The sequence below is a fragment of the Ammospiza nelsoni genome, chromosome 1, assembly GCF_027579445.1.
Source record: "Ammospiza nelsoni isolate bAmmNel1 chromosome 1, bAmmNel1.pri, whole genome shotgun sequence".
Taxonomy (NCBI): Eukaryota; Metazoa; Chordata; class Aves; order Passeriformes; family Passerellidae; genus Ammospiza; species Ammospiza nelsoni.
In genome coordinates this window covers 119,606,375-119,633,344 of record NC_080633.1, presented here as the reverse complement: position 1 = coordinate 119,633,344, position 26,970 = coordinate 119,606,375, and the positions used below count along the sequence as shown (strand labels likewise).

Genomic DNA, 26,970 nt, shown 5'->3' with positions numbered 1-26,970 from the left:
AATTAGAGTAATAATAACTTGGACAATTTGAATTAGGACAATATGAGACAATAGAGACACAGAGTTACAGACGTCTGGGTATCTTTTTCTGTGCAGCATAAGCCCCAAAAAGGACACCTGTTAACAGAGGATTAACCCTTAAAAACAATAACCTGTTGCATATTCATACATCTCATACATGATGCATAAATTCCATTCAAATACAGGATTCTGTCAGGTCATCGTCAGCTTCTTCCTCTGAATCCTAACGTCATCATTCTGCCTGAGTGAGGGGGGAAGAAGTTCATTCCTCCTGATAATGGAGCAATAAATTCTCTTTCTCTGAAAGATTTAGGTGTCCTGTGGCTGCTATCTCACTGCAAGTCCTTTCTTTAGGAAAAAAAGTATCCTACGTAGCATAGTTTCTATTTTAACATTGTTACAAATGATCAATCGAAAGACAAATTATCAAAAATGCGAAAAGATTTATTTATCATTTTGCACAACCAAAATACAGTCCTCAAAACCACCACAGCCAAAGAGAGAGCGTTGAGCCCCGGAATGGCGCTGGGTGAACCTGGATCTGACCTCTATCTCATTGAATCCCCCCTTATTCACAAGAGCCGCTTCTAGCGGGGATGTTTTATACAGTTTATTGTCCCCCAGGCGAAGGAGTCCAAGTTTCTTTTGTAAGTCTGCATATTCATAGTTGGTTCTTTCACTGTGCAGAGCTGGACAATCGCCCGTCTCCTGGTTGATAGCCAGCGTTGATTGAATCTCGTGAAGCTGCGTATTCTTATGTATGTTCCTGGCGACTTAGGCGGTTTCTGATGAATCGAGATGCCGGTGATCATCGCCTTGGGTGTGTCTATTAATGAGCTAAATGCTGATGGTTATCTGGCTGACTCCAGGAATTTCAGAGTTTGAACGGACATCCGCCTCTCAGGGTGCTTGTGCTCAGAGACTTGTTTGGATTTCACGATCTTTATAAAACACATTCTTTTATAGCATGAATTATTTCTAATATATTACAACATTTTGTTATAACCTAAAACTATATTTAACACACTACTTAAGCAAATTAATACAGCTATTATATGTTTTCTAACACAAAACATATAATATCCATTTTAATATTTGCGGAAAGCCAATCATAAAATACGCATTTTTCACAGGCACAAGGTGTAACTTTTGAGGTGCCCAGTGCAGGAGCGGGACCCGACGACCCACGCTGGGATATTCTCCGACTCGCCCAACATGGCCGCCAGCGCGGCCGGACCCGCCAAGCCGCGTGTGCAAACAGGCCCCGCCCCTTCTCTCTCTTTCCTCGGCGCTGATTGGTCCGAGGGGGGCGCGCGCCGCAGCCGGTAGCGAGCGCCCCGCCCCTCGGGCGCTGGCGTTCGGTTGCCGCGGCAACCAGAGGCGGGCGGCGCGCGCGGGCCGGGAGCTGAGGGGAGAGCGGAGCCGGGGCCGGGCCGGGCCGGGCCGGGCCGGGGGCGCTTCCTACCGGGAAGGAGCGGGGAGCGGGGCTCGGCCCGAGCCCGCCGTCAGAGCCGCCTTCCCACCCGCCGTGCTGGGGGGCGCTGGGTGGCCGGGCCGAGGGACGGGGAGGGCGCTGTGAAATCGCGCGGCTGTAGGTAGGAAGGAGCTGGGGGACCGAGGGAGGGGAGACCTGCCCGCTGCCCCTCGTTTATTCTGCTGGGTTTGGAAAAAGGTCTGAGAAGGGGCTCTGAAAGGTGTATTTTATATAAAAAGCAAGAAACTCACAGTAGAAAGGCAACTCACATTGTCCTTTCAGCTCTTCTTCATTCCCACTTTTTAAAATAAAAGTAAAAAGCAAATCCCGTATGGATAAAGGAGAGCTACTGAGCTTCAGATTTGTTTACTAAGAAAGGAAGTTTCCTCTGCCTCCACAGCCTCGATCTTGGCTTTTCTTCAGCTTCTCCTAATTGTAATGCTGGCAGGGAGGATTCTCTGTGCGAGGTTTAGCGCTGGGATGCTTTTTGCTGTCTCCTCAGTTGTTCTGACACACTAATGTAGGGCTTTTGTGTACAAGCTATAATACATAATATACATTGGTATATTTACTGGCTGTGAAAAATGCGTATTTTATGATTGTCTTTTCGCGAATATTAAAATTAATATTATATGTGTTGTGTTAGAAAGTAATGCTGTATTAATTCTCTTAAGTAGTGTGTTAAATATAGTTTTGGGTTATAAAAAAAAAGTTAAAATAGAAACTATGCTATGTAGGATACTTTTTTTAAAAGTAAGGACTTGCAGCGAAAAGCAGCCACAGGACACCTAAATTTTTCAGAGAAAAAGAATTTATTGCCCTCTTATCAGAAGAAACAAACTTTTTCCCGCCTCAAAGATGCTGTTAGGATTCAGAGGAAGAAGTTGACTATGACCAGACAGAATCCTGTATTTGAATGGAATTTATGCATCATGTATGAAGTGTATGAATATGCAACGGGCTATTGCTTTTAAGGGTTAATCCTTTGTTAACAGGGTTCCTTTTTCGGCTCGTGCTGCCCAGAAAAAGGTACCCGGATGTCTCTAACTCTTTGTTTCTATTGCCTCATATTGTCCTAATTGAAATTGTCCAAATTATTATTACTCTAATTATATTACTATTTTTATAACCATTTTATTACTATTAAACTTTTATAATTTTAAAAACAAGTGATTGGCGTTTTTCACACTGGCTAAACAGGTGGCCTTTCTATTCTGATACATTAAGTTGTATCCATTAGGGTATCTTTATCCCCACATCATTTATGCATCCCGTTCAATATTAGCTGCTGGCCTTCTTCTCTCTCCCCCATTCTGTCATTTAAAAGCTCACTTATATGAGCCAGAGTTTGGAAAAAAAAGTTGGTATTGTGAGAGTCTCTATAATATGACACAGTGGGAAAAACTCACAGTTTTTAACTGTGCACAACATGCAGTTGTGTGCATGACAAAAATGCTGTGCAGATATACAAAGAGTTCTGGAGCTTAATACCACCTCTCACAGCCTGTAAAACCTGTTACAGTCTCCTGTATTTTCTAATTTATAATCAAATTGTGAGCTTCCATTAACTAGCTACTATGTGTGAGAATTATGCCTCCTCTGGAGCATTGTGCTCATATTTCTTTGTGAAAAAGACAAAAAACTAGGATATAATATTCTTAAGCGAACTGAATCAACAAATCAAATAGAAAAAATGTTTTAAATATTTATTAATACACCAAAAACTTGATAAAATATCAGCAATAAATGGGTAGGATTTTATAAGCAACATAGTATCACTGTAAATGAAAAGAGTGTTGGTGAGGTTATGTCAGATTTGAAGTACACATGAAAGCTTTGTTGAAGATCTGGAGTACGAGTAATATAACATTTTCCTTTTTGTTTTTAAGGCATTCTTTACTACTACTTAGAAGAGCACGTGGAATACAGTATTAAAAGAAGCAGTAGAGCAGCTTGACCTATTACAGAACCATGGTTCGACTAACAATGGACCTAATTGCTAAAAATGCTGGTCACAAGAACCGTAGTGAAGAGGATTTTGGACAATATGTGCAAAAATTAACTCATCTGAATTTATCAGATAAAAATATAGATTCAATTGTAAGATTTATTTTTTATTATTCCTTTTAAACTGGCTACTCTAATGTTTTGTAGTTACTGTTAAGATGAGGTGTTCGTTGTTGGAGAGACAAACATGGAAAGCCAAGTTTTACAAATTTGTAAACTCACAGCATAATCTTTTCAATCTATCTGTGATTTATTCCTTAAATTTCAGAGGAAGTCTGAGAAAGGAAAGGAGAGTTCAGGAACAGGAAATAACCCGAGTGAGGTTAACAAATTAGGACTGGTGTAGTGGCTTTTTCAAATTAGCCAGGTTAAAAATATACTTCTTTTTTTTTTTAATTGCTCCCTGGGGCTTACTCATTTAAAAAATAATCCATGAGCTTTTCATTTTCAAAGACTAAATCTGCAAACCTAACCCAGTCCTCCTTCCTCTGAGTTTAATAATAGGAAATGTATACAGGTTTCAATAAGTTCTGAGTTAATTCAGATCCCCTCAAGATACTGAGTAAGTTTTGAAACTGCTGAGCCCAGAACAACTGCATTGTTGAATGTGGTGAATTTCAATTTCTGCTCTAAAAGTGTGATTTTATTTAAGAAGAAATTGTTTGTTCTGTGTGAACAGATGCTGCAAACCAACAGGTTTATTCAGCCCACTCCTATGCACAGCCATAGCAAGTTAATAATTGGATCAGTCCATTGGATGGGGTCTGCTTCATCAGCTGCCACAGCAAAGTTTTACAGAAACCTTCATGGGGAATGGTCTTTTAGTTGTTTCATAGGAAAATGTTCAAAGAAACTCAACATTTGAGTGTAAATTTGAGTTCAGAAACATATTAAAACAGATTGAAGTGCAAGGTTTTGTAAAAACCAATAATTCTTTGCCAAGAACTGGTTTCCAGTTACATCAGTGCAGTTTAATGGAGACAACTACACAAAAAATTGTGCTTTTCTGAGATCCATGTGATGAAGCCAGGGAAGGGAATGAAGTCACACTGGATGTGGAGTATTTGCTGGTAATGTCTGTAGTCCTCAGATTCTGTAGGGCAAAATGGTAATGACAGATTTCAGTCTTTAATCTGTAGATAACTGACAATATATAATAACTCTGGTTTTCTAGGAAAAATAGTTTTAAGAAATGTTTACTAAAGGTGAAAATTTATAAATCATGCATCAGAACTTAAATATAAGAACAATCAATAGCTTCCAGAAGCAGGCAGTGACTGAATGTTAAGTAGCATGTTATTGTTTATTTCAGGGTGACCTCTCTTTCTGTAGAAATCTGAGAGTTCTGTATTTATATGATAACCAAATCAACCAAATCCAGAACTTGGACTTTGCTTCAAACATAACGCACCTTTACCTTCAGAACAATCGTATTTCCAGTATAGAAAATCTCTCACCACTGAAAAAACTTGAAAAACTGTAAGTTGAAAAGAATGTATTTATTTTACTAGTAAAAAGAATAGTTATGACACTTAAATTGTTTAAATTATGTAGCCATTAAAGTCCTTTCAGCTCTTAAATTTTGCTTTTCAAATAGAAAACAATAATTGCTTATTGTTTTTTTATGAGATGTTCTGTGATAAAGGGAATATCATCTTGACATATATTTGTATTTAGATGATTTTATTTTTTCAGTCTAGTAATATTAATAATAATAGCAACAGATAAAACTGCAAAAAACTGCTTGAATCAGTTAAGTGTATATTCTACTTGTATGCTAGGTTATTTACTGTAGCTATCATAATTTCCAAGTATTATTCAATAATGCTTGGAAAATATTTTTCTCTATATATTGAAGCCTTGTGTTTGCTCTTACTTTCAAAGGATATTAAATCTATTTTGTGTTCTATTCTGTAGGTATTTAGGAGGCAACTATATCACTGTAGTAGAGGGTTTGGATAAAGTAGGAGAACTGAGGGAGCTACATATTGAAAGTCAACATCTCCCTCCTGGTGAAAAGCTTCTGTTTGATCCAGTATCTCTTAACTCCCTGGCAGTAAGTATATTTTGAGAATTACAATGAGCCAATTATCAGGAGATCAGTATTTTTAGGAGAAATTATTAGAGTTGATAATTCTGTGTTTTCCTCCTTTGCCAACTGGTGGCATTATTTGAAATTCTACCAAGAGACTTCCACCCTAATTCTCTTATAAGGTGTCCCCAAAATTCTACTTCATCTTTTTTTCTTTATGAAGAATGAAAATGAGAATCAAGAGAGAGAGAGGAAATAAGGAAGTACGTGGATGCCCTGTACCAACAGAATGTGAATTAACTAAAAAGGAGGTTGGAATTTATCACTTAGTTTTCTTAGTCTGTTTCATTTGTAGTGAATTAGTTTGTTGATATTTCAGTGATTTGATTGGTATAGTTGTTTATTTATTGCCTTTTGTATTTCTGTAGAAAAATGGAATGGAAAAAGAAGGCACAAACAGATTTTTCTTCCTGGATATTAAGAACAACACAATCAAAAGCATCCAGTTTTAGTTCTGCAGTTCTTCTATGTTGTGTTATGTCAAGAGTTCAGGAAATCTCTTTGAAGTTGTCTTTCAACATGTTAATTGCTCATAAAACATATAGTTGAAAAGGTTAAAAAGTAGGATTTATTTGCTAATGGATGTAGTTCTGTACTATAAAAATTCCTCTTGCTGTATCTCCCATACTGTAGTCAGGGCTTGATAAGCCTCTTTTTGTGAAGATTAAAAACTCACTAAAAAGTGAGTTCTTTTGTTCACATGTATATCATAAATATTTGACCTAGCTCTATTTTTTTCCTGTTTTGAGATTATGTAATCCAAGACATGCATTGCTGTTTTTCTTTAATAGAGATGAGTCATTTCTGTGAGAGCATTGGTACTTTGTTCCTTCTATATTGGAGAAATTATCAAAGTAAAGGAAAGTTTTACAGCTGTAATCTTCCCAGGATAATAATGTATAATAACTTCTTCCATGTTTTTCAGAAGCCTGGTCTAGATTTTGTTCTTTGTGGCTTTTAAGGCCTTTTGATGTGTTGGTTTGGGCTTTTTTTGGGGTTTTTTTTTGTTTGTTTTCTATGAAACAATTTTGCATTCTTGATGATGCAACATCTTTTGTGGAGGCTAAATGTAAAAATATTCTATTTTATCCTTTAAGTGTCAAGTGTTTGGAGCCTTTTTAAGGCATTACTTTTTACTTCTTAATCTGTTTCTGGCTCTGTTAATGGTGTCAGAGATAAAAGAGGTAAAATCATGAGGCTGTATAGCTCTGTGTTTACCACAGGCAAATGTTTGGATGATGACAATGTCATGAATCTGACTGAGAAGATTATGTTTATGAACTGTGTTTCTGAGGATGATACTGGTAATTTCCATCTGCAATGTAGGTCTTGATCAAATTTTTGAAGGGGCTTAGTTTTCCTGTATAAACTGCTGAAATAGAGATTTTTCCAAATCATGGTAAATCTTATTTCTTGTATAATTCTAAACTCACTGGATTAGGAGTCCTTGTCATTTTCTAGACATATAAACTTTTTCCTTTCATGTGAAACTACATTAGTATTTCCCAAGATAAACAACTGAAACACATTTAGATTTTTATCTAAAATGTAAAGATCTCTGTAACTATTGTCTGTTACAAATGGCAAAGTGCAGTATGTGGCTCAGTACTGTTCCAGAGAAGGAGTAAGGATCAGAGGTATGGATACCAAGAGGTTTGTAGGATCAGGCCTGAGAGAAAAGCAGTGTAGTCCAGCTGTTAAATGAGACCATGTGAGTAGCACATATGGGCTTCAGCTCTGCAGTTCAGATGCACTCTTGGGGCCCACAGTCTAAGAACATGGACTTGTTGCAGCAAGTCCAGAGAGGGCACAGAGAGGATCAGAGGGCTGGAGCATCTCTCTTATAAAGACAGGCTGAGAGAGTTGGGCTTGTTCAGCCCGGAGAAGAGAAGGTTCCAAGGACACCTTATATCAGCATTCCAGTACCTAGAGGGGGCTTATAAGAAAGCTGGAGAGGCACTTTTTACAAGGGTGTGTTGTGAGAGGACACAGGATAATGGCCTGAAGCTGAGCAAGGGCACGTTTAGATTCCCTATTAGGAAGAAATTCTCTGCTTGTGACTGAGGTGAGGCATGGAACAGATTGCACAGAGACGCTGTGGATGCCCCATCCCTGGAAGCGTTCAAGGCCAGGTTGGATGGAGCTCTGAACAACCTGGTCCAGGGGAAGGCATCCCTGCTCATAGCAGGGGGCTGGAACTAAATGATCTTTAAGGTCCCTTCCAACCCAAACCATTCTATGATTCTAAAAAATGCAGTCAGTTTCAATGTATGTTTCATACTTCGAAAGTAGAGTTTGTAGCACTTGCAGAACTCTGTAAAGAATTTGAAGGTGTTTACAGAAACCTAAAAATTCTGTATTTACTAAGAATTTCTGAAATAATTGAGAAACAGTCTTACTTTGGTTTCACTTCAAAACCAAAATAAATTACATTTTAGGACAAGGTGGAACACCAGCATAAAACAATCTGTATGGTGTGTGGAGGTGGTGTTTGCATGTTTCTTCTTCATATGTTTGTTCGTCTTTTAAGATAATTTTCTGTAATAATTTATAACTTGACTCATGCATGGCATGAAAAAAATATTTTTCTGCTTTTCTTCCTTCAGAAATCTTTGTCTGTATTGAATATCAGCAATAACAATATTGATGAATTAGAAGAACTGGCAGTTTTGGAAAATCTTTCTTATCTTAAAGCAGTCGACAATCAACTTAAACATATGAAGGTATTAAAGTAAATATTTGTTATTTTAAGTATGGGTGTTCAAGAATTAGCCATGTTCATCCTTATCACTAAATATATACATCTAAACAAATTTTACTTCTGCAGTTACTAAATCTGGCTTGTCAAGCATGATCTCTTTTCTCATATAAAAATATTACTGAGAGTAAAAATGGAGAAGCATTTACCTGGGATGTAAAAATTTATAATTTTATTAATTAATATTGAAATTAATTGGATTAAATAGTAACCGAAATCACCAAGACAAAGTCTTGATTGAAATAAACTCTTTATTTTCTGGTTTGCATAATCATTTTATTTCCTTAGTAAACTTAACTTTCATTGCTTAGTAGTTATTAAAAAAACTATTCTTATTACTTCTGAGAACACAACATATTTTTAACTGATTTTTGAGAGAATTTGGCAATTCTCTTTACTAAAGAGGACATTGCAGTATTTTGTATGCATAACCTATCAGTTATCTAGATGAATTTACTCTATTTGGACTCTTCATTTTTTTACACTATAATATTAAAAAATGTTGAATTATGCCTTTCTTTTTTACTACAGAACTAATAATGGTTTGTATTTGAAGTCCTGGCTGGCAGTTGTGATTGAATTTATATCAAAATGCAATTCATATAGACTTTTGCTGAGTAATTAAATTTACATTGAATATGTTGGTTACATCCAAATAGCAAAAAGCTTTTTTCAAATAGGCAATCTCCCCAAATCTTCCCTTTTTTAAAGGAATCAATTTCTGAATAAAACGTATTACAAAAAAAATTATATTGGCTCTTTCTTTCTTATAAATAAAATATACTTCTGTTGTGATGATTTTAAAATAAAATTATCATAGCCAAAGAACCAATTAATTTTAAGAATGAGACAGCATTTTCAGTATCTTAGAGGAAAAACCACTACTATCCTCTGAAACAGAAAAAGGAGAGGACAAAATTACTGCATTATTCAGTAACTGTGTATATGTTATTTATTCTTTATTAAATTTCATTATTTAATCATTAGGAAAACCAGAATTACATTTACCCAAACCTGTTAGACCTGAAGATTTCTGTATAGTCACAACTGTGGAAAAATTATACAATTAGCATTTGAGTTTGCTATCCCTTACACTTGTACTAAGCTCCAGTATATTTTGAAAGTGACTCTTCTGTGTGTTTCCTAAACAATCTCCAAGTCTGGAAATGTATGGAACAGGGAAAGTGTTTCTATTCATATCTTTGCAGATATGTAAAATTAATGAACATATCAAATGTGTTTAATATACATTGTAATGCAGGTGGATATTCAACTTTCCAGCTACAATTACTGAGTTTTAAGGGATTGCATTTTGGTAGTCTCTACATATCACTAATATAAATTCTTAGATAAATAAAAACCAAACTGTTCAAAAAAGCAGTAAGCCATGAAAAGTATTTTTTACAAAGTCAGTTTTTACTCGGTATAAGGGTTTAGCTCACAGTGGACATCTAGCAGGAGAACAATCTTATACAGCCACTTACTGTTCTAAGAAATAGCTGAGGAAAGTTTTGAGTATATTTCAATATTTTTTGCATCCATGAATTTCATGATTTCACAGCATACATTATTCTAAGCTGTGAAAGTTGCAAGGATTTTAGGGGTATACAGTTCTATACACTTAATTGGTTCTGCTGGCTGAACTTGTTTCATGCAGCAAAGGCTCCTTCATTCCCACATGAGCTGCTTCCCTTCTCCTCCCTCTTGCCCCTCTGTTATCAAAACTCTGATGTATAGCTCTTTTTCATGCCAAAAGCACTATATCCCCTGTTTTCCCTTTCTTGCTTTGCCATCACTGCCATCAAGAACTTCCCCAGGAATGTCCAGCACTGATCAGAGATCGTGGCAGTGCCACATGACAGGAAATGTCAGAGCTCTGTACCCAGCTGTGCTTCACCTGGTGGGGAGAGAAGCTGCAGGGGAGCAGGTCTGGTGAACTGCAGGAACAACATGGAATCTTTGAGAAAGAGGAAGATATGAAGGGCATAAGAAATCATGAAATACAATCTTATGTAGACTTTTCTCACTTTTGTGTACTTAGTAGAATTATTTTCTATTTTAAAATTTCAGTTTTTTCACTTTATTATGAAAACCCATATTCCTTTGATTTCTTACCTATGCCACTTTGATTGCAGCATAGTTAAAAATTAGGACTAATAAATTCAATAAATTCAAGCATTTAAGGTCGTGGCTAATACATGGCTTTGTTAGCATAATTAACAGACATCAAGGCATATGAACTTGTTTCACTTGACTGAAATTTATATAATGAAGTCTGAACAGTAGACAGATGAAAATCAAGTAATTTTTCTGAATTCATGCAAAATAACTATGACTAGCTACCACATGCAAAAAGTCTCAGGTCAGTTATCAAAAATATAATTGATTTTAATAGAAGTGGCTTTTATTTGTTTTCTATTGCTCGCTACTTCATTTATTCATTGTATTGAGGTTCTGGTTTGCTTTAGTCAGGATCACAAGGTCTTCTAGACTGCAGTGTACTTGGGTTGGAATTAAGGAAATTTTTTAAAGCATTGTATCTATTAAAAAAAACCCCACACCTATTCCTTTTTACAAAAAGCCAGAATACAATTTATTTATTAAGTTCATTAGTTTTGGAAATACTATGAGTTGTGTGAGTCTTTGAATAGATAGAGAAAAGTAGCTAGAAATTCCTGGAAAAAATCTGTATTTCCCAAGTCTTTAATTTATTCAACCTCTGCCCAGTATTGATTATGACAAGAGATATCACAAAAGATGAATTCATTCGCTTTAGAATTGAGTCAGGAACAAGAGAGAAATTATAGATTTTCTCAAATAGATTATGACAGGTAATCAAACTGGTGACAAATGGCTGTCTGTAGATGTAGCTGGGGCAGTTGGATTAGACGTTTCCAATAAAAACTGGAGCATACTGGTCAAATAGCAATTCTTAAATGGCCACTGTTAATTGGTAAGAAAGTTACTGCCAGCACTACAGCTGCCTACTCAGGCACTTGCCCTTCCCCCTCCCCACCCTCCCCGATGGAATATAATTTGCTCGTCAGTATTTTGTAGCAGACCTCAAAGTGATAGCATGACATGATCATTTATCAAACGGAGCCTGCCCACAAGAGTGTCTGGTCCCTTTAGTACAGCTTATTGAAAGGCTGGGAAGTGAAAGCACTTTATTAGAGACAGGAAGGCAATGAACAAGTGGAGCGTATCGAAAGGGTAATCATATTTCAGCACAGGATTAGTGTGCTCTTAGATAAACACACACTGGAGTAAGCATGTTCAGGGTCATTTATCAAGTAAGTAACAGCTAACAAAAATCTACAGGACTCTGTATACATTCATCAAAGTTAAACTGTATACATTTTGTTTCAGTCATAGACAACTTTGTGTTGCAAAACTATTACTTGGAAAAATTCTTTCTAATGAAATCTAGAACACATTATAGACTTCAATGACAGTATCTGAATGCTTAGGTAAGGATAAATAAATATACTTGCTAAATGTTTTTTTTTTAGTAAGTCTAGCCTAAAATATTTTGCCCCTAAATTTAGTTTGTGATTAAGTGTTAGCACCTAAACTGTGGGGGTTATCACGTTGCTATTCTGATACATACTGATTAAGCTTTGCTGAATAACATGACAAAAATTATTAACATTTCTTCATGTGGACTAGCCCTCAGAGTTTCTTTCATTGTTTTATCAGTCTTGATCCTCACAGAACCAGACTTTTGCTCTCCAGTTTTATAAAAATACATTTTTATCACTGAATAACAATAGATGATATCACCGTCACCATAGTAGACCAAAATTATAGGGTTTGGAGGTATGAGGCTGTGCTGCCACTTTCTCTTCCACATGATTTTTCTAAACATGGATTATATAACTGATAGAATATTTCCAGGAGGATTTTCTACTACGGGAGATGAGCCAGCAAAAGCAGAATTCTCCCTGCTTGTGTTATGCAAGCAAGTTTCTAAATTTGAAGGAGCTAAGAGATATCTACATTGCTAGAGATTTCATGGTTGGCAGCAAGCTACAAAGTTTTACACCCTCTGTGGTTTAGAATCCATCACAGCATGATCAGTAGAATTTTCCAAATTATTACAACAGCAGAACATAAATCCTCTCTCCTGTTTGTACCTATTGTCTTGAATCCCTCTTTGAGCTTTTCACACATACAAGGAAAACCTGTCAAGAGTGAAAGTTCAATGGAATTTTGGAAAGAAAGTATTTCAGAAAGTAAGGTGTCTAGTAGAAAGGACCAATCTGATAAAGTCTGCATGTTTTCAACTTGGATTTATTATATTTGAAAGAGTAGTTTCATCTAGGTCATACTGCCCCTGGGTAAGCAGACAGAAACAGAGATGGAGAAAGGTATATTTCACTAATTTCACTTTGTAGGCCAATACTGTAACTGACCACCCACAGTTAGGTAAGGGGGGGGTTACTGTTTCTCCTGTAAAGTACAGTTCTACATGTATAAAAAGAGAGAGGCAGTCCACTGTGGATTGCATGATTTTTAGCTTTTTTTTCTTTTAGTCTGTACTTTATCTGTATAAGGTATTTATTCTTCCACACAATGATACTCTTAAGGGCTCTTTTAGACTTTGGGGATGCACTAACAGACACTGTGTATAATACGAATTTTTTCATTGCTAGTTCCTAGGCTTTGGGTGCTTATCAGTGGGATTGAAGTGGTAATTTTCCATAGCTGGCATTACTGTATCCCTAAAAATGCAGCATCTTCCAACATCACTGTTTCTTCTGTGCAATTTTGATACATTCAGAGGATGCTGTGGACCACTGTGTTTGAAAATGCACATTCTTAATGTACATAATACATGTGAATAGTCTCACTGAAGTTATTTTTGTGTGCAGGATTTGGGCCTGGCTGAACAAATCACATTACTGTTGAATTTTACTCTGGAGGGGAAAACATAATCACAATGTTCTGTTGTTGTTCCGATTGCAGGATTTGGAGGGTGTATTAAAAAAATGGACAAAGCTACGCAGAATAGATCTTACAGGAAACCCCATCTGCCAAAAACCAAAGTACAAGGATAGGATTATAGTACAGTCACTGACTTTAGGTAAAAAATTCAATCAGTAGCCCACCCATGACCCCCAGTCTTTTAGGAAACAACTGAAAAATTAATTGTTCTTGAGTAGCACTCTGCATGTAAACACAGTTACTGCTATAGATATTTATGTCAAATCATGAACTTTTAATTTATGTAGAAAGCTAAAATGGCTTATGTAATCAGCTTCACAAGCCATCTTGCTTATCTTTTGGTATTAGTCATAGTAATCATTTGTTTTATAATAGATGATTGGTGAGATTGTTACAAGACAGTTTTTTGTGTTAATATTCCAGATGTGAAACTGATTTTCAAAGATCAGTTTTATCTATTCCCCTATCAATTTGTAGTAGTTGCTAAAGTGTTTTTGTTGTACAGTGCCAGTTATGCAGATCCCACATTACTGTGTTTGAATTTGTCATATAACATTAATCCTTAAACTTATAAGCAGTTCACACTTATGTTGTGAGTCTATTTGTTAATCTTAACACTTATGGTGCAGTTTTTATTATTATTTTGCATAAAATCTTAGCATGAAAGGAAGAAGCTGATTCTTCTGTATCTAAATATTTATACTGTAGAAATAAGTTTAAAAAAATCTGCTTCTTTTTCCTTTTTTTGGATAAAGATGGTGATTATTTTTAAAGTTATAATGACAGAACTTGGTTTTTCTCATAGTACAAAATATTGGCCATTTAGAAAAAGAAAAAACCTTTCTGCACAATGAAAATAACAGTGCCTTAGGACAGTTCTAATGCAACCTAAATTTGTGGGCACATGAGGTATTTCATTTGGGCTGACTCAAACATGCAGATGCAACCAATGAATCATAGAGCATAAGGTTTATGGCACCTAAGTGAGTAAAGTTGATCTCAGAGAGGCAAATCTGTGGGACTGTCTCCATGACCAGTAGAATTCCTTGATTGCTAAGATGTGCAGTTTCCCTCTCCACCTGGATTTCTGCATCTATCTATACCCTGTGGAAGAGCATAACTTTTCTGCAGAATGTTATAGAAAGTCTTGCATGTTAACCAAATGTGAAATATGTATATTTCCCTTGAAATTTATAAAACTGTAGATTTTTTTTTTTGTAATTAAGACATGTTAACTCTCTTGCAGCTTGAATATGAATATCAGTCTTTATTGGGTATTTTTTTCTTTACCAAAATGCTAGAAAAAGGAAAAGGACTTGAAGAGAATTAATATAGAACAAACACACATTACCTACAACTTTGTATGATCCTTTAGTTCACTTTGTATCACAGAAAATGTTCTCTTTTGCAGAATCCCTGGATGGGAAAGAAATTCAAGAAATGGAAAGACGTTTCTTAATGAATTGGAAAGCCTCCAGAGCTGCCAGGCAAAAAAGCAATGAAAGAAAGACTGATGAACAGGCAGCCAAAGTAGAATCTTGTAAGCAAACAAATCAATTACTTCATGCTTATTTAAAACTTACAGAAATCATAAAATTACTGCTAAAAATAAATATACTAAGAATTGTTTATAAGACACTTGTACCAGTGATGAGTCCAAAAGACTTGAGTAGAAATGGAGCTTTTTAAATATAATATTTAATTTTAGCACTAGTTCATATGTCGTTTTTGTTTCCTCACATCCCAATCACCCAGAATTATGGAAAGGTAGCTAGTGTATTTTGATTGTGTAAATATTCACATTTACATCCATGTTTTAAAAATGTTGGGCATTCTAGAATAAATATGCATAAAATATATCAGACTTTTAAAATCTATTTGCTTATACTTATTTGATTTCTGTATATTGTCAGTCCTTTAAAGGCCTTTGCAAGATACATGTCTAGCAGAAGTCCAAGTTTTTAACTTGGAAAAAAATGTCTGGGAGGTAAAAAAGCCTTAAACCCTTTTTGAGGTTAAAAGGCAACCTGTTCTTCAAGGGGGAAAAGAAATTAGTTTTGAAACTCAAGCAAAACCTGAAATAAACTTTGATGTTTTTTAAAAAATGGTGGGAAGGTGGTGGTTGTTACAGAGTTGGCTGCAGATTAAAACATAAATGACTTAACAGCATGTCTTGCTATTTTGCAGGACTTGGATGCAAACATTAAACTTGAAATTATTCAAAATTGCTTGAATTACCACATTTATAAAATAAATTTGGGAGCATTTACACTGTTGCTTTCAGAAAATAAATTAATATGTTATTTTTGAAGACATGAAGGCTGATGCTTTGCATGCCAGCACCAGCCCTAAAACAGTTGGAGTCTCTGCTTATTGTTTGGAAGCCATATGTAAAAGGCAATGGTTCTGAAATGGTCTTCTGAATAACTACTGATATAAGGAGGTGCTAATTGAATTTACTCCCTTTCAAATAACTCTACCTGAATGGGAATACCTGTTTTAATATTCACCTTCATCAGTGTTTGCAGCACTTTCTATAACTCCATTCAAAGTTTTCCGTTCTCAGTTATCAAATCTGAGGTATTGTACCTTAAGGTTCATTACATTGTTTTCTATAATGAGAAATATTGGAACCTGTGATCAATCACACTGAATATATATGGTTTCACTTGGGATCTTGAATTAATCCTTTTTTTTGTTTGTTTTCTGCAGCTGACTTTGAAGCACCTTATTTCACAATTCCTCTTCACCCCAGTCGCCCTGTGAAAGAAAAAAAAGGAAAACCAGATTTTTTAGATTTGGCTCACAAGCAGAAAGGTGAAAGAAAACCTCCGCCAAGAATCCATGAAAGAAGAAGTCAGATGAAAACTCAGGTGTGTTTCTCTAACAACTTCCTTTTAGTTATGTTGGTTATTACTTGTCTGAAATAATTTTTTTAACCATGTTATATTTATTGTCTTTATTTCTTTGAAAGACAGGATAATAGCTTTCAGTTTCTGGTTACAAATCAATGGACTAGCTAATAGCAGCAACTTTAAGGTTGCTAGTTTCTGTCATATGCCTTTAATTGTAATCATTTTCCACAAGGGTAAAATAATGTTGAAGTTAATTCTCAGAAGTAAGTTGACGTGTGAGAACCATTGTTGAAGGGTGATGCTGTGGACAGAATTATCTGGAGAAGGAGAAACAATCAATTTTCATCATTACAGCTTACTTCTAACAGCCATGCTCCAGTTTCACCTGTGGCAATAGTATAGTCAAATATTTGGGACCTAATATCACTCCTTCCAGATTTTCAATGCTATTTTTAACCTAACAGTTTTATTACTTATCAGCTGAACTAGCCAACAAAAAACCCACATCATTTATGCAATGCTGTCAATAAAATAAATAAATGCATGCAACTGACATAGGCATTTTTTGTAATTAAATTAGTAAATGTAGTATTCTATTTTACATTCAAGTTAGAATTTATTAGTATGTTTGACAATTTAACCGAGCAATATTTAATGCTATTTTATTTTTGACACCTTACCACTTTCCATTCTATGAGTTTTGTTTATTCTGATTATTTGTTCTGATTAAAAATAGCTGCCTTTCTGTTGAGAAGGGAAGAAGAATTGCAAATCACAAAGCTCCTCTCTTTCAAATAATAATTTTTGTTCATCACAGGCAATGGATATATTCTGGATGTATTTCTGGAGAAATTGAATTTGTCAAATACGTACCCATTATTGAACTTTTTTTCTTTCTCAGAAAGCACAAAGCAGTGGAGCAGTTAAAAAAAAAAAGAACTGCAGGAACAATGTATTCATTACTATTAAAAGTAATATTTTTAGTACTATTATAGTTGTACACTATTATTTTCCAGTGAATAGTACAGGCTTCTGAAATTTGGAGTGACACAGACTAATACACATGCCATATAAATGTTGGGATTTTTAAAATTCTATTGTAAGATGGGTTTGTCCACATGCTCAGTGTTCTGTCAGCTTGCATGCCATCTCTATTAGCATCGTGTCTTTTGGGCCAAGCTGAGCAAAACTGTGCTTTGCATTTACCATTCCCCTTAGTCCTAAAAAAGAATGGAACATGTGTGCACAATGTCTTTTCTCCTGTAAGACTTTCTGCTATTCCCTTTGAGGCAAAGCATTCTGATTCTGCTTTACAATGGTAACAAGCTGAGCTTTTCTTGGCAAATATTTTCCCAGTATTAAAAATCTGGAATACAATCACGGCTCTGTTGAAATCCCTTTTGACCCTAGAAAGGCAAAGAGAGCACCTTCCATACTTGATTGAAATAAAATGTCTATATTTTAATTAATTTACATTTGTAAATTAAACAATTTAATTGATTTTTTTAAACTGTTAATATAGAAGATTTTAGCCTGATTTCACAGAAAGGTTAGAAGAAACTGTAGTCACATTACATGCATGTGGGACTAAATGGGACTTTTATCTTAGATGCTGAAGGTTACTGTACCTTACAATTTCACATCTAATCACTGATCCTGAGATGTATTCTAATCTTGTTAGTAGAGGAATTTCATAGAAGCCAAAGTTTTAAAGTTTTGTTAATTCTTTAGAACATATGTTGGGAAAAACCTCAAAACCTCAAAAAATAGAAATATTCGTTCTCAGAGCTTATGCAGATATGAAAAAATGACAAATCATAGTATTCCCTTGCCAGATCCACTAATAAGGGATATACGTGAATGTGCTCACAAGTAAAGGAAGGAATTTTTTTCAAACTGAACAAATACCTGTATTGTTTAATTGAAATTCGGTATCAGACCAAAGAAATTAGTGGGTCTTAATCCTGTGTTAGTCAAATAAATTATTCCAACAGATGTTTCCTCTTTCCCTATACATACTAGGTGATGTTTGACCTTGGCAACTGAAAAATAGGCATTAAATACCTTTCTAACATACATCTAAGATCCACTGAGGATTGCATGTAGCTTGAACAATGAAAAAAGCCACTTATTACTAGATTACTAAAATATGTCATTAATCTTTCCTTTTTGATGATATGAAAGCAGTAGCAATTTTATATTGAATTTTAAGTTAGTTTTGAACATTCAGAGAAAATTATGGATATTGGCAGGAAGTAATTAAAAGAAACCAAATCACTTAACTATTTTGAAGATACCTAATACCTTCCAATGGGATACACCATTATTAATGTTCCCTGAGTAGAGAAGTTGTTGAAATTTTGATGTTGTAAACTTAATCTGTAACCAGCAGTTTCTGCCCAGATTGCCTTACTCATGGAATTAAATATTGTGGTAGGTATTTGTAGCAATTCAGAATGTGGTGGGAAAGTCACCTTTTGTCCCTCCATTGTATGTTATGGGATTAGCAATGTAGAAATATCCTTAAATTACAGTCAGCATGTAATAAATACACTGGATTGTGCCAACTAGTCATAAGCTACTCTGCTGCCACCATGCGCATTATGAATATTTCAAGTTCTAGTCTAAAAGGAAGGAACTTGCAGTGAACAGTGTTAGTTCTCCCTCTTCTTAGGCAGATGCTTGTATGAACATTGCATTTAATTAATTAAATATTTATCAATGCCCTGAGTTGCAGTGATGTGTGTGGTCTGAAATCTACACAGGATAGTGTATATTTGATAACAGGTAGGAATGTGCATGTTCTGCATGTATACTGGGTTTTTGTTTTTATTAATTTAGCTAGCATCATAATTAATAGAATCATTACAGCCTATTATATGACAGGTTTTTGGGGCGAAATGATACTGGGACTGATAATGGTAATGATGTACACCCAAAACATAAGCTTTGCAATCATACACTTTGCATTACAGAATGGAGCTCTCTTATTTGAGAGAGAGGTGGAGAAATATGTTACCTCTGGGTGACCTAATTCTTGTTTTCTTACTGAATATCAATTTCAGCAAACATCTGAAAATTCAAAAATAAAAAAATATCCTCAGTCTTAGCTGCAGGAGAACGAGAAATACAGATTTAAGATATAAACCAGGGCAGTTTTAGCTGTGCACCCTCGAGTTGGTTTTAGCAGCAAAGAGCTTGCAAGCACTCCAAATGTATTCAGAATTAGGTGCATTAAATACTTCGAGATAGCAGCTGGAGCACTTTGCCAGCGCTGAGAGCATGCTTAGAACAGACAGGGAGTGCCTTTTCTCTCTGCCCTCTCACTGCCTTTCCTTAGTGATTGTGTTGAAGGAAAAATGTAAACATTTCTTAGTGAGGTCTACAAAGCACCAATCAGCATTTAATGCTGAGGGCTGTGGAAGAGAAATGTAAGGAATTTACTTGCTGTTGAATTATTCGGCCATGACATAGGATATGAAAGGAGTCACCATAATGCTAGATAAAGTGTAAGGATAAAGAGATAAAGTGAAGTTCTGAAATTAAATAGGATTGCTGAAGCAGAGCCTTTTGAATGAAGGTCAGGTATTAGAAGTTTCTGGTTACTGTGGCCCATGTAAAGTCTCAGCAGGCAAATCAGCCAGTTTTAGTGGTTGGTTCCCCCCCCTTTTTTTTTTTTTTTTTTTTTTTGTGGAGAATATGCACTACCTGTTAAAGTGAGTTTAAATACTTTTGAAGAGACATAATTAATATTATGGTAATCTGCAGCCTAGTGGTATTTTTGGTATCCATATTTACAGCCGTGCTGAATATGGTGCTGGATGATTCTCCCCATGATCATTCATACTCTGCTCAGAAGCAAAAATATAACTGTCTTCACAAACATACAAAAACATACAAGACACAAACAATGGCATTCTGTCTAAACTTCTTTCAGTAGTGATAATTTTTAAAAACCAAGAAAAAGTAGGTCTACTATATGCTAAAACTGTAGTACTTAGCAGTGCCATGTCATCCAGCGTCCTAAAGGCAGTGACAAAGGGCATCCCTTTTTCCTGTCCCCACTCCAGTTCCCTGTGCTGTGCCTGTGCCCAAGGCTGAGGAGGAGTAAGGATCTAAGTCGTGCTGGCAGAACACGTGCACAGACCCCCTGTGCCCTTGAGAGGAGTACATTCTTTCAAAGCAGACAGAGAGCATGTTAGCTGGTGAGCAGATTGCCAGCTAGACTGTGATACTCCTACATGTCTGGCTGGCCAGATAGAGCACAGGCACGTTCTTGCTGGGCAATCTGGCAGCAGCACACTTGCTTGCAATAGTCTGCTCCCTCTGCCAGGAGATAGGGGCTGTTCCTGGACGTTTAGAAGACCAAATGGCACATGTGACTTGTCAGCAACTTAGCAGGGCACATCTGGGGCTGCAGGCTGTCAGATGCTCTCAAGAACATTGAAACCCAGACTGTCTGAAGCCTTCTGCATAAAATACATGAATATTTAGAATGCTTTAGGTTGGAAGATCATTGAATCCAACCATAAGTCAGTAACATTTTAAACAGAATGCAGAATGAGAGGGGACTACTTAGTGATGTTAGTGTGAGTTGTGTCTTGTAACTGGGTCCATCAAGACTGTATCAGGAATTAAATACTATTTTAGGATGATAAACAAAAAGCAAACTCAGATCTTTGCCTATCTATTTTTCAGGTCTACACGCTCACCCTAATAGTTACTAGATAAATGAAACATTCAGTATGCAGTATTTATTTTTTCCCCATCCTTAAATCTTTGTTGTCAGTACTTTTAGAGCACTGTTGAGATAAAACCTCAAAACTTCATAACATTTTTGGTCTGCTGTATTAGCATTGCACATTTTTTATTGTGTAACTGACAAAATTATAAATATCCTTTTAATAACAAAAATTTGAATCTAATTAGAAAATTGTTAAAGAAGTAATGCTGTGGTTTTAGGTTTTTAAAATACATAACTACATGGGAGTTGGAAAAAGTAATTTGAGGTTTAAATAAAGACTGCTGCTTGAATAGGAATATATAAATAAATTCTGTCATTTCAGTATAATTCTGTTGAAGTCAGTTCCAATAATCTAATTTACTGCAATAATATAAACACTCTTTCAATATTTCCCTTCCTGTACCCTGTCTCACATTATGTAGGCACACTCCCCTCTCTGAAAAGTTGAAAGCAGCTGCTTTAACAAAGTTGAGGTGAAAACACAGTCACTGTGCCCTCATCTAGCAAGATGAGCTGCTACATTTTGGAGGACAGCACTGCAACCACTAATTCCTTCGTAGCAGCTATACCTCCTCAAATTCACTTCCAGCCCCTTGGGATGTATCCCATCCAGTTGCAAAGACTTGGATATGTCAGATTTGCCTTAGTGGTTCCTAAATCGGTCATGACCTACTGTTGGTAGAATTTCTCCCCACCAGAAAGTAGGACCTAAGAGGTGTGAGACCAGGCCAGTAAAGATTCCGATGCTTTTAGAGCTTCCACAGTACTGTTAGTGTGTCACTATGTTAGAAGTACCAAAAAGAAAAAAAATAGACATCATTGCCCAAATACCTTCCTTTGATAATGCTGTTACCATAATCAGAATATATGTAAACACACAGGGTTTGAGTTACCGATCTAAAGCTCATATTTGAACTTTCAACCCATAGCCAATGAAAAAATCCTATTTTTTTCTAATGCTGTATTATTTGTTTCTATATGCAGGTATAAAGCAGTACACAGCACTGCCTGTGATACACCTTTAAAAGCCATACAGTTCAAAAGTCCTGAGATAGACAGGAGGAAAAATAGCCAGAAAGCTGTCAGTGTTCAAGATGTGCCCATTGATTTTTCAGGATGAGGATTCAGACATGATCTATTAATATGGGATAGTTATGTGATTGTATTCAGAGTGTAACTGGTAAAAGTTAAGTGCAACTGAAAGGCTATCTTCCCTGTTTTTATTATTTTTTATCTCAGTGGGGTGTGCAAAGTAGCTATTCTGACTAACAGAGCTCTGAGGCAAAATGATTAATTATGTGAACCTGATTATTTACAGCCACAAAATTATAAATGCTATATATTGTAACTGGAAACAATACTTTTTACTTTGCTAGGGAAAAAAACCCAGTGTTTTTATTTTAAGTCACTTGGCCTTGAAGAATTCTAGGAATTCACTGCTAAAAGAGTTGTATTTAAGCCTTACCTCTTCAATCAAACTACACTGTAACCAGACACTACAGAAATGACTGACTACATCTTTCTGTTCTCTTAATTCTGAGCAAAATTAATTGCTGCATCAAAAACAAGATAAATTCAAGCCAGCTGTGAAATGATCCATGTAATAGACTAATACTTTAAATCAAAAAGAGTTTTTAATCAATAAGCTCTTCCTTTCTTGGAGAGTTAATATGTTAGACTGCCATAGTAACCACTGATTACACGTCCAGTAAAGTTGGGTATAATCAGTTACACTTAGTTTGTAGGAAAATATTTGGGAATAAAAGACTGACTCTTCATTTATATGAGAAATTGTTTTGATTATTAATAAGATTTTTTTTCTTATAGGACTTGAAAATTAAAGTATTTGATACACATTTATGTAGGAAAAAACGTTAATACCATTTCTGTCCATGGAAAAAGTAATTTTTGTAATAAAGGGATGTACAATACCCTAAATAGACAGATTCTGTCAATTCAGAATATTCTGGTTTCAGATTTGGCATTGGGAAGAAGAACAAAAGGGCTTTCACTGCAGCAGCCAGTAATCTTGCAATAGTTAAAGATCTTTTTTTCTAATCAGCAGCATTTGATAACATTGCTTATCATTGTTATAGAAATGTGGAGTGCTCCCAGGAAGTGTAAATGACAACAGGAGCAATAGGTGCTTTTGTGGGGCTGTGACATGAAGATCTCACCTGTCTCCTCTGATCTCTCTGATGTAGGTGGAGGAGGAATCTGAAGCAACAACATAATTGTTTGAATTTTAAAAGCCAGAAGTTACAGGACGTGAAGATTTGGTCATTATTGATTTTCCTTTTCCTTTTTTTCCCTCAAAGCTTACAAAGAAAGATATTGGTGTCCCTTTGGATATGTTGCCTGTGTCTTTTTAATCTCAAAACCAGACAAAATTATGTTTAACTTAACACTTCTTTCTAAGAACATTTAGAAAAATAAGGGGCCTGCCTATTTATGTAGAAGCAATGTTTGTCTCAAAAGCATGTAAAAACATCAGCACATGCTATGTTAAACTGGTTGCCTAATTCTTAAGCTTCCTCAAGAAATGAACTGGTTTTAGCCAGTGCCTTACCTAGCAGATGCTTCTTTCCCTATGTGGCACCCAGCAGATGTGCAGAGACGTGTTCACAGCAGAGTCATGGAGTCTTTAAGGTTGAAGAAGACCTCTAGGATCATGCAGTCCAACTGTAAACCTAACACTGCCATATTCACCACTAAACCATGGTGTGGTGAACACCAAACCACACATCTGCACCTTTTTTAACATTTCCAGGGATGGTAATTCCACCATTTCCCTGGACAGCCTGTTCCAATGCTTGACCACCCTTCCAAAAAGAATTTTTTCTCAACAGCCCTAAATCCTCCCTGGTGCAACTTCAGGCCATTTCCTCTTGTCCTGTTACTTGTTACTTCAGAGAAAAAACAGCCCCCACCTGTCCACAACTTCCTTTCAAGCAGAAAAAAGCTATTAGTACATGATTTTTGAGAAGATCTGTAGTCCTAAAAACTAATTTCCATCATTTGGATTTTTCCAAGTTCTGGTGAATATTGTGGAGCATTTAGCAGAGGAGGCGCGAGAAGATTAATGATGTCTGTGCTGATTAATTTTTTGATTGGGAGTATAGTTCATTAATTTATCTTCAAATTCTGCTTGTTTGGCAGCTTTGGACTAGTTTGAGTAATTAAATAAATGCTTGAGACTTGAGAGATATAGGGAAATTCCAGTCCTACAGGTAAGGAAAGGAAAGCCCGGATTACAAATTGCCCCTGGGAAAAGACCTTTCCTAGTGCAGTTTCTCTGTGTGAATGGCAGCTCAGCAGCTTGTGCTTACAGCCCTCTCTGAAATAAGAAAGGAATTTATCCTGAATAAGGAAATCAGGATCTGTCTTTTTGCATGGAATGTTTTGTGTATTTTGTGAACATTTATAAAGATAATGTGGTAGAGATGATTAAAATACATTTAACTCCTGCATGCATTCTCCCCTTGAAAAACAAGATCTTCATCTTCATTATAAAGAACAAGATTTCCAAAGCTAAGACAGTAAATGAGTGGGGCTGTACCTCTGAGGTGCCAGTGTTTCTGTTAAAGTGTTGTGGTTTAACCCCAGCCAGCATCCAAACCCACACAGCCACTCACTCACTCTCCCCATTGGCACTGGGAAAAGAATAGGAAGGGAAGAAGCTGGAAAACTCATGGATTGATATAAGGACAGTGTAATAGGGAAAGCAAAAGCCACACATGTAAGCAGAGCAAACCAAGGAACTTAGTCACCACTTCCCATGGGCAGGCAGGTGTTCAGCCATTGCCAGGAAACCAGGGGCTCATCACATGCTATGGTTACTTGGGGAGGCTAACACCAAACATCCAAACATCCCCCTGCTTCCTCCTTCTTCCCCTAGTTCAGATACTGAACATGATGTCATATGGAATGGGATATTCCTTTGGTCAGTTGGGATCACCTGTCCCAACTTGCCACATTGGCAGTTCCCATGTCCCCAGTCTCCTCACCAGCATGGCAGTATGAAAAGCAGAAAAGGCCTCATCGGTGTGTTAGCTCTGCTCAGCAATAACAAAAACATCTTTAGATTATCAACCCTCTGTTCAGTACTAATCCAAAATACAGCCCCATACTGGCCACTGTGAAGAAAATTAACTCTACCCCAGTCCAAAGCAGCCTATAAGGCTGGTGAGTCATTTGCCTACAAAATCAGAACATTCCAAACACGAAATAAAGCTCAGATGTGTAGCTGTTAGTCCCTTACTGAAATCACTACTAACCAAGTACTGATACTTCTTGTTCTAGCTGTAGTCACAATGATATTCAGGTTGAGAAGGACAGACAAGCATACATTAAAAATAAAACTTGATTCTTTAATTTCCAAAGAAGAATGTCAGTAGTGTTGATGAGCACGTTCACAGTGTCAGCTGCTGATTGCTTACTCAAAGCAGCACATGAGGAAGTCACTGTCTGATCTCTATATCATGGTATTACCTTTGCATCTTACACTTCTCTCTGCCTTATGCACCCCCATTTAAAGCTATTTAAGGGTTTGTTACTATTTTTTAATGTGGGTTATGCTGTGTAAGCCACCTGGAGCATCGCATACTTTTCACAGGTTCTGAGTATTTCTGAATTAAAGATTGTAACTTCTTATATGATAAATAAAACATTGAAGACCTGAATTAACTACTCCCAATGCAACATGTGCCATGGGGTTTCACAGAGAGAATCCCACAGCCAAGCAACTCAAGTCAAAATACACAAAGCAAAGCCCTAAGAAAGTCTCGATACCCTGGTCTAGCACTTGTGTACACACACACACACACACACACACATACACAGAATGGACCCCTCTTGATACTACAAATTTTAAATATATTTTTAAAGTAATTACTACTGAGAAAATGCTATAAGAAGTGTATTGACACACTGTAATATGGCACACATTTAACATAACTGTGGAATATGCTATGGTTCTACAGTACATTATCAACATGGCATTTGAAACAAGGTGGGGGAAAGTATTTAACTGGAAATCTTCAAGATATTTATTTGGATTTGGAATCCATTATGCTAAGATTTCCCCAAGATGCAAAAATTGTGAACTACAACTTATTTTCATTCTCCTGTGGCTGTGTCCTGCCTTTGATTTGCTCCCAGGCTACATCTGGAATCTGTGGGACCTGAGCAGGTACAATCTGTGTGTGGCTTCCTGCCGGAGCTGTTTTACTCAGACAAGCAATGCTTCTCTTAGTTTCTGTCAGAAGCACCAATAGCTGCTGCACTGTACCAGCAGGCAAGGACACTTGAGAAATCCTTATACAGAAATGGGAATGGGAGAAAATTAACAAATTGGAAAGAAATACCCTGAATGTTTGTGCTGAATTGTAGCCATAAAACCAGAAACTAATTTGACATAAAGGGAGCAGAGTGTACCTGGAAAAACATCGTTCTGTCTGTGGTAGAACTTCTTCTTACCTAAATCACACTGGAAATCTATGACTCTGGCAGTTTTCAGATTTGAGATATACTGTGGACAGTAAGGCAGGAAAAGTAATTCTCAGTCATTTGTCTGGGAAAGAAAAAGAAGAAACAGCTGCAGCCATTTGTTACAGCTTTAGATTTGAACAGTGGGTTGGTACAAGAAAATAATCACTGGATGTCTTTGTGCTTATAACAGAGGTGTCATCTGATGGGAGAAAGTCTTGATGGAGCAAAGAACAACTATTTCTACATTTCTATCTCTTTGGGTTTTTAAAATGCATTTAAAGCACCCCTTTTTTGGTAACAAGGCTAGCAGCCAGAGTGGTGTCTCCAAACACTGCTCAATTTCTTACTGTGCAATCTCCCTAATCGCACTCTGCAGTAAGGTGGATTTGGTGTTGTCTAAAGATGGTAATGGGAGTTCCACCACCACTTCTCTTCCAACGCCTTCCACTGGATTTCCTGCACTGAGGCAGAACTCTGTGTACAGTGGGAAACTCAAAAAATACTGTGTCATTAATCCAATCAGAGCAGAGAGGAGCACAGCACTCACAATCTGCTAATTTAGGGTGGCTGGGAAGTCTCAGG

At 36.4% G+C, this 26,970-nt stretch overlaps 1 protein-coding gene across 1 annotated transcript; it reads left to right on the top strand.

Moving 5' to 3' along the window:
- Positions 1-3,466: 3,466 nt before the first annotated feature.
- Positions 3,467-23,132, top strand: PPP1R42 (protein phosphatase 1 regulatory subunit 42). Its single transcript, XM_059470338.1, is given in 9 exon segments — positions 3,467-3,595; positions 4,815-4,981; positions 5,420-5,558; positions 6,921-6,985; positions 8,194-8,317; positions 13,321-13,438; positions 14,711-14,839; positions 16,012-16,172; positions 23,103-23,132. Coding segments are annotated over 9 exon segments (1,062 nt in total).
- Positions 23,133-26,970: the final 3,838 nt, after the last annotated feature.